Genomic DNA, 8083 nt, shown 5'->3' with positions numbered 1-8083 from the left:
TCTAGAAAGCTTTTCCTTACTTGTATGTATTTATGATTTATGCTTATGTATCAAGATCAAATGGGAAGTGTGAAAATAAAAGGCTGCTTATATATGTCAATATATAAAAACTAAAATTAAATTAGAATAAATGTATATGTCAGTATATTTTAACACCATTTTAAAGAACAAAAAAACGGATATTGTATTATGTATTTTTATTTTACAGGCTTTAAATGAAAGGCAAAGCCATAAGACGCTGCGTTGTCTCCGTTCTGCCTGTAGAGGACGCCAATGCTCTTCACTTCCCGTGAGGGAAAAGCCTGAAAAGAAACAACTGCCTGACACATTTTCAAGACACTTCCGGTGGCCATTCAGCTCAATAAGCACACATCTAAGCATTTCTAACGCGTTGAAGAAACAAAAAAGCGATAACACTGCATTTGTGGTAAGTAAAACTTTCCAGTTGTTTTCAGCAAAGCTAACAAGCACACACTTGACACTAGCTAACTGAAATAAAAGCTCCAACACGTTATGAAATAAAAGCTCAAACAGTTCAATTAAACTGTGAATTAGTCCAACAATTTTGTACTTCAAAGTGGCCTTGGGAAATAAAGGAATATGGTTTGGGTAATTAATACAACTTTTATTCATTTGGTTGCCAAAATATGTTGAATCCTAAAAAACTAAATTAGCCTCCTACGCTAGCTTTCAGCAACAGATACAAAATTGGGTTTTGGAAATTGACAAGTCTTTCATAATAGGACATACGAAAAAATCTCAAGGACCTCTGGTCGAATTTGAACATGAATTGAGAATTTGCCCAAATGAGCTCCAATCGGAAGCGGGTAATTGCCAAGTGCGTGTATCTTGAGGAAATTGATGTATTTCAGGGCTTCTGAACATGAACCAAAAATAATCTTAGCCAATATATAGCGACCCATTGGAAAGTTAGAAAAAGATGAGTGATTTCACCAATTGTCATAAGAAAAAAAATCTGTCCCGAGACCAAACTTGGGGGGGTGTAAGTAAAATAAATTTAGCTTAACGCTAACAACCGTGTCAATGTATTGGTGGCCAAACTGTACACCAGAGGGACCAGCAAAATGTCCCATCAAAAACTTTAGTTCCTGACATTATATTTAATTATGTCATTATTTTTAATTGCAATTTTATTGAGTGCTGTTTTTTATTATTATTATTTCATTTACTTTTTTTTTTTAATGAAAAAAATCGATAATTATCCTAAGATTATTGGGCAACTTTTTTTCTGCAGTTTTTTTTGGGGGGGAATATTAAAAAGCACTTAGTTGTTTATTTATTTATTTATTTAATATCTATACATTGGATGAAATAAATATTTGATCGATCCCCTGCTGATTTTGAAAGTTTGATAGAGTGAGAGAGATTTTAATGGCATCTTTATTTTAAGTGATAGAAAGAATATCAGGATTTTTTTTTTTTACATAGAATAAAACTGCCCGCTTGCGGGTTTTGGAGCCACACAGGAGAAATGTTCAAAAATGAAAAGTTGCAATTGGATAATGAGGAAGAATAGATTTATATCTATTTTTGAAAGTTTTCATACTAAGAAATAAATGAGTCGTCTCAGATTTTTATGGCAGCTTCAGTTTAAGAGTGATAGGTAGAATATCAGGAAGATTTTGGGGGGGAAAAATACATGAAATAAAAAATAATAATTAGCATTTTTTTGATTAAAATAAGTATTTGACCCCCCTTAAAAAACATGATTTAATACTTAATTTCAAAATCCCAGCAGTCAAATGTTTCTTGTAGTTGCTTACTAGGTTGGCAGACACATCAGGAGTAATTTTAGTCCACTTTTTTTCTGCATATCATCTCCAAAAGTTGGCGGTTTTGAGACTGGTGTTTGGAAACGTGAAGCTCCAGCTCTTTCCGTAGATTTTCTATAGAATTAAGGTCAGGAGGCTGGCGAGGCCATGCCATGACCTTGATGGGACTCTTATGGAGCCACTCCTTTTTTTTTCTTGGCTTATATATTTTTGCATGGTTGTCATGCCGGAAGACCCATCCACGAGCCATTTTCGTGGTCTTGGCGAAGGCTAGGGCTTGTCCCCCGGGATTTTGCGATACATGACCCCGCTCCACTTCCCATCGATGCGATGAAGTCGACCTGTGTAGTTCTGCGCTGATCTCGAACCTTTCGCATGATCATTGAGAACGCACGAGGTAATCTCTTTCATGGAGCCCTCGTTTGACGGTCGTGTGGTACTACTTCCACTTCTGAATAATTGCAGTTGGGTTGGGGTTACTTTTGTTTCTTTTCTGTCATGTTTTGGGGTTTGTTTGAGTTTACGTTACTTTAGTTTCAGTCATGATCTGTGTTTTGTTATGTTGTCCTTGTGTGGCTCCCTCGTCTTGTCAAGCATTGTCGTGTCCACCTGTGTTTGCCAATCAGCACCCTCTGCCACTTGTGTCTTGCCCAGGTGTGTCTCGTTGTGTCAATTAGTGCGTATGTATTAAAGCCCCGTCCACACGGAAGCCAGTTTCAATATATCCTCACAAGTTTCTTACCGTTTAGGCCGTTCGTGAGCGGTTTCGGAGTTTGAAACCGATCACTTTTGAAACCGGGCTCCAGAGTGGGAAGATTTCAAAACGCTTTCGATTAGACGCCATATGCAGGATACTCCCACAGTGATGACGCCAACAGCAATGGCGGATAGCCGTGTCGTCGTCGTTTTGCGCAGCCTCCTTAGCTTGCTTATGCTTTTGCAGGAAAATATTTTGCTTCTTCATTCCCACGTTCAACAAGCGGTTGTGGTACTTGAATCACCCGCCATTGTCACTTCTCCCGTGTTGGTCTTTTTCGTGTTGTTTCGATACATGCAAAAAGCCATGTTTGTTCTGTAGATTGATTCTTCTTCTACGCTTTCCGTTAACTCCCCGTGGCTGCGCTACAGCGCCGCTCCAGGCTTGGCGTATACATGACAGCCGTTAAACGTCCTCAGCGTCTTCTTTTGGACACACGCAAGTCTTGAAATGCTTCTGTGTGTACGACATTTGTTTGAGGAACTAAGCCGGCTTTGCTTTCGTCTTTCGTCTTTCGTCCGCCTTAGTCTCTTGTCTCCCCGACATGTTGCCGCGTTGTTCCTCCACGTTTTGCCTTTCTTACCTTTTTTTTGGATGTCTTTGTTTGTCAGCCAGAACCTTGTTTACCTCCTTGTTTTTCTTCAATTAAATCCCTCTTTCACTACACCTCTGCCCCCTCGCCCTGTTTCCCCTGCACTTGGGACCGCAACCAACGCCCCAATTTAACATTGGGAAAAGGTGTTTCTCATGCAGGTATATGACTTGAGTATGCCAATTGTCTGTGGGAGCCAACATTGCTCCTAGTTGGTAGGGGGCTCAAATACTTATTTCCCTCAATGAAATGCAAATTATTATTATTATTTCATGTTTGTTTTTTTTTGCTGCAAAAATCTTCCTGATATTCTACTTATCACCGTTTAACTGAAGCTGCCATAAAAAATCGGAGACGACTCATTTATTTCTTAGTATGAAAACTTTCAAAAATAGATATAAATCTATTCTTCCTCATTATCCAATTGCAACTTTTCGTTTTTGAACATTTCTCCTGTGTGGCTCCAAAACCCGCGAGCGGGCAGTTTTTGCGCGAGCTCAATAATCCGAATTAGCGGACCATCTGCTGTCTCCTCCGCCTGCTCCGCGCACTACTTTGTCACGCGCCTCCCCCCTCCCCTCCCCTCCCCTCCCCTCCCCTCTCCTCTCCTCTCCTCTCCTCTCCTCTCCTCTCCCTCCATCCTCGCTTCCCTCCAGTGCGTTGCCTTGCATGCCGTGCAAGCGAGGGCCCACCGGGCGGAGTAATCGCACTGGTATCAATTGAGCGCGTGCGCGTGTTGGTGTGCGTGAGTGCTCCGGCTGCTGCTGCTGCTGCTGCTGCTGCTGCTTGTCACTCATTGTTGCTTGCACACGGGCAGCGACAAGGAGCACCGAACGAAAGGCGCCCACTGGCTCTTGTTGTTTACCAGCTTTTTTTTTTTATAAACCAGGAGAATATCACTGAGTCGTTCTTCAACATGCTTCAATTAAGGAACATCCTGTGGGGGTTCTTTTACATCGCCTGCGCAGGTGAGTTGTTTATTTTTGGGTGTTTTTTTTCTTCTTCTTTTTATTTTTTTTTGTTGAAAGGAGGCTCTGCTGGTGCAGCATCCTCCGGCGGCTCGTTGCCCGGCGGAGAGGCGTACCGCGCTCGGTCTCCAAAGTTGCCAACCAGCACAGGGTTGAAATGAAACGTGGCGGCTTGGAATCAGTTTGTCAGGCTCAAACTTGCTTTTGTGGATATATTGAAGCTTTTTTTTCTTCTTTTTTTTTGGGGTGATGCTGCATGCGCATCACCACTCCTCATTATGTGGTCCACATGTTTTCCCTCCACTCTAACGTGACAAATGTGTGGTGCACATGTTCAGAAGTTTTTTTTTCACCTTAACAGAAAGAGTGTCTCGAGTGAGGGTTGTTTTTGCATTTGAGTGGTTTATGGATTATTTTATATTATTGAGGTGGACATTTCTGTGGTTATCTTTTCCGACGTGGATGTTGAAGAACAGTTTCTATGCGAGAGTCCAGACGGTGTTTAATCCGGTTGGAGTCTGCTGAATAGTCATCGCGTGTATACAATAGCTTCCAATCCAGAGGCTCCTGTGGTTATGGGAGCCTTTTTTTAACCCCCCAACACCAATAACCACCTCAAACCTCCTCCGCCTCCTCCTTGCATCTGCTCTCCAGTTCTATAGGCGACCCCAAGTGAAGTTTGGAGGGCTCCCAGGGGCCTTTGGAGAAAGGAAGAATAGTTGATTTACGAGACGCCCGCCCGCTTTACAAAGAGCAAAGTTAGGCATTGTCGGTTCTGTTTCTCTTCATGCGCCAACTGTTATATTTAGCCCGTGTGTGCTGTCAGAAGCTGCAAAGCAGCAGGTTGACCATGCAGCACTGCGGTGTCGGATGAATTCTTGGGCGACGAGGCCTCTCATTTTCTGACAGTATTAGTCTACGTTTGACACCCAAAACTCTGAAGAAAAAGGTATTTTTAGTGTGGTACCTAGTACTTGGCTGTTGATGCGTTTCCACTGACAAAAGCGGGGCTTGACCACATCTCAGGGTTGCAAATACATATTCTGATAGCACGTCTGCTTTGTACGGAAGCGTGCATCTGCCAATGGGGAGTGAATATTTCTTACTGTCGAGAACATATTTGTGAGTATGTTTGAACAGAACATACTCGCAAATGCGTTAGAACGAGGGGTGTCAAAATGAATGCGTTAATTACGTCTTACAAATGCAATGCCATCTAGTGGCAGAAAAATGACCTCAACACAAATCAATATATTTTCTTTCTTTGTTTTTTTTACAGTGCAGTACATCTTTTTAACTCATTTACGGCCATTTCACTGAAGCAATCCCCTTTGCTCACATCAGTTTTGCTGGATTTTGACAGATTTTGCAAGGCCTACAGAATATTGTGTTCTATTGCTATTAAAACATGGAACCTACCCCCCAAAAAATTTGTCTCTTCTTTCATCGGGGGAAAAAAGTATATTTCTATCTGTTTCCGTTTTGCAACAATTATCATTAGAATATAGCTAAGGTTCATCATGATTCACAAATCTATTTAGAATTGTGAGTAATTGAGATTTTTTTCAACATGGCTCTGGTTGATCTCTTTTGCTCTGCTGCCACCTGCTGGCCGTTTAACTACAATTTCTTCAACTGTTCTTTGCAGTTGCGAGGCTGCATCAAAGCTTTCTGTATGCTCTGGCATAAAAACAAACAAACAAATGTGTAAATACGTCTTTGAGACACTTAAAAAATAAAAAATACAACGTATTAATGTTTTTGGGAGCTTACCATTTCAGCCCCCCCCACCCCCCATTTAATTTCCTCTGCAATCTTATGCTTCTATTTAGTAGCGAGCCAACTAGCGCGGCTAACGTGTTCTGTCAACGAAACGGAATTTTTCAGCGATATATTAAAAAAGTGGCTGAAGTGCACATAAGCTCATCAAGGAAAACAGTGAAAAGAAGCGAGCGGAAGATAATGAAACATCTGTGAGGTGGCGGCTCTCTGTTGCGCCATGCGAAGAAAGTCAAAGAAATTGATCGCGTTATTTGATAGGCCGGGGTGTATTAAAAGGGTAATGGCGGTATTACTTATTAGAAGGCTGAGCAATTTAATTGGCTTTATTGATTTCCTGTTTCGGTTCACTAGTAATTAAATTTTGAGGCCGGTGAAGATGCTGAGATGAGACTCCAGAAATTAAATTATATATTCAACCTAAAAAAGCGAGATTGTGGTCTTTTAAGTGTCTGGAGTTAGTTGAGTCTGTCAAGTGGAGACGTTCTTTGTTTTGCTGACAGGATCCTGATTTCGGATGTCATCTTGTATGACGAGTTAGTATCACCAACATGACAGTGCGTTAGCTTCCCGTCATATTAGCTGACTTGACGGTTAGCCACAATTTGTTTTTCAGAGCAAATCAAAGCCACACAGTAGTTTCGCTTCAACGAGTCAACAAAATCGAAAGTGTGGTCTTGTGTCGTGCCTGACTCTCTCTCTGGCTTGCGGTATTGTTGCGATTCAATTATGAGGATTCGATTTGTCATGTCGGTGGTCTTGGATGATTTCAGACTGGTTTGAAATGGAGTTGATTCCCGTTCTGGGTTTTTTTTCTCCCCAACTGATGACACGGATAGCAACTTGTCCTCATTTGTCCTGAAGGAGCAAGTTAAATCAAGAAAATTCACATTTATATATTCAGACGGCGTCCAGCAGGGTGCTATGTTAGCCCCCCTCATGTTTAACAAATGCTGTGACAAATCCGCTTGGGTTGCGTTAACACCGATACTGTTGCACGTGTGAAAAATCACATTGCATTAATTTGCTTCAGTGAGACCGATGTGTTGGCTGAACGGGGTCCACATGTGAGAGCTCTCCGCTAAATAAACATCAAATTAACAGCGAGCGCCGCTCCGCCGCCCCGCCCCCCTCGGGCAAAATGTGATTTCCTTCTTGTTCCTGCATCGCTGTGAAGAATCTGCTTGCATTGATGAATGAAAAACTGTTTATGCATGGCGGGACTTTCATGAATCTGTTTAGTTTAAGGCTTTTGTGAAGCTTGCAGATTTTTATAGATGCTGAGGTGGCGAAGGAGTCTTGAGAAGGCACAGGTGGTCAAATATCGCTTCATGTTTGCAATGCTGCTCGGTCGTTTCCACTCACCCGCCCGGCGAGGATACAGTGAAAGTTGCTAAATGGCAACCATATGTGACTAACGGCCGTGCGGTTGTGCGTGTTCAAAGCCACTGTGAAAATAATATGGACTATTTCTGAACGAAGGGGAGCCGGGGGGAAAAAAAAAGCAGCCAAACAAGAGGAAAATTATAAGGTTGCGCTCAAAATAAATATGAGTCTGTGGAACGTTGTCACTGCAGCATTTGTGTGTAAAAGTGACACGATGAACACGGGTTTCGGGAGGGCAGATAGATAACGACTGCTCAATAATCCTCCCAACATCCATGAAAGATCAATGGATTTTTCCATTATATGTTTGCATAAAGCTAGCGGGATGTTTGATTTAGTTGTGTTTTTTGTTGTTGTTCTTTACATGTTAGCATTACGCTAGTGAGATGTTCTATTTGGTTATTTGTATGTTAGCATGAATCTAGCGGGATGTTCTACGTTCTATTTACTTATTTGTTGTTGTTTATATGTTAGCATTAAGCTAGTGGGATTTTCTGTTTAGTTTGTTATATATCTGTTAGCATTAAGTTAGCCGGATAGTCAATTTCGTTGTTTTTTGTTGTTTCTATGTTTATTTTAAGCTAGTGTGATGTTCAATTTAGTTTTTTGTTATTGTTGTTTGTGTAAGGTAGCGGATGTTTTATTTACTAGTTTTTGTTGTTGTTTATGTTACCATTAAGCTAGCGGAATGTTCTATTTCACAGTTTTGTTATTTATATGTTAGTATTAAGCTACTTATTTGTTGTTTTTGTTGTAATAGGAACTTTAAGCTACTATAGAAGTAAATATCACAGGGAAAATATATATG

The 8083-nt window shown here is 41.1% G+C and overlaps 1 protein-coding gene across 7 annotated transcripts in view; it reads left to right on the top strand.

Annotated features, from left to right (window-relative positions):
- The first annotated feature begins 331 nt into the window (after positions 1–331).
- Positions 332–8083, top strand: part of ncam1a (neural cell adhesion molecule 1a) — a 211467-nt gene continuing 203715 nt past the window's right edge. For 6 of the 7 annotated variants that reach the window (XM_086098046.1, XM_086098044.1, XM_086098041.1 and 3 more), the window contains exon 1: positions 3808–4110. In XM_086098046.1, the coding sequence (XP_085954172.1) occupies positions 4059–4110 (52 nt within the window). In that variant the 5' untranslated portion in view covers positions 3808–4058. Of the gene's footprint in view, positions 428–3807; positions 4111–8083 lie in introns of those variants that run through there. The other variant, XM_086098040.1, reaches the window with a different exon arrangement.

This window comes from Leptonotus elevatus, chromosome 16 (assembly GCF_054856555.1).
Source record: "Leptonotus elevatus isolate MCC_2025b chromosome 16, RoL_Lele_1.0, whole genome shotgun sequence".
NCBI lineage: Eukaryota > Metazoa > Chordata > Actinopteri > Syngnathiformes > Syngnathidae > Leptonotus > Leptonotus elevatus.
Note: the sequence above shows the minus strand (reverse complement) of the source record. Positions and strands in the feature narration are given on the sequence as shown.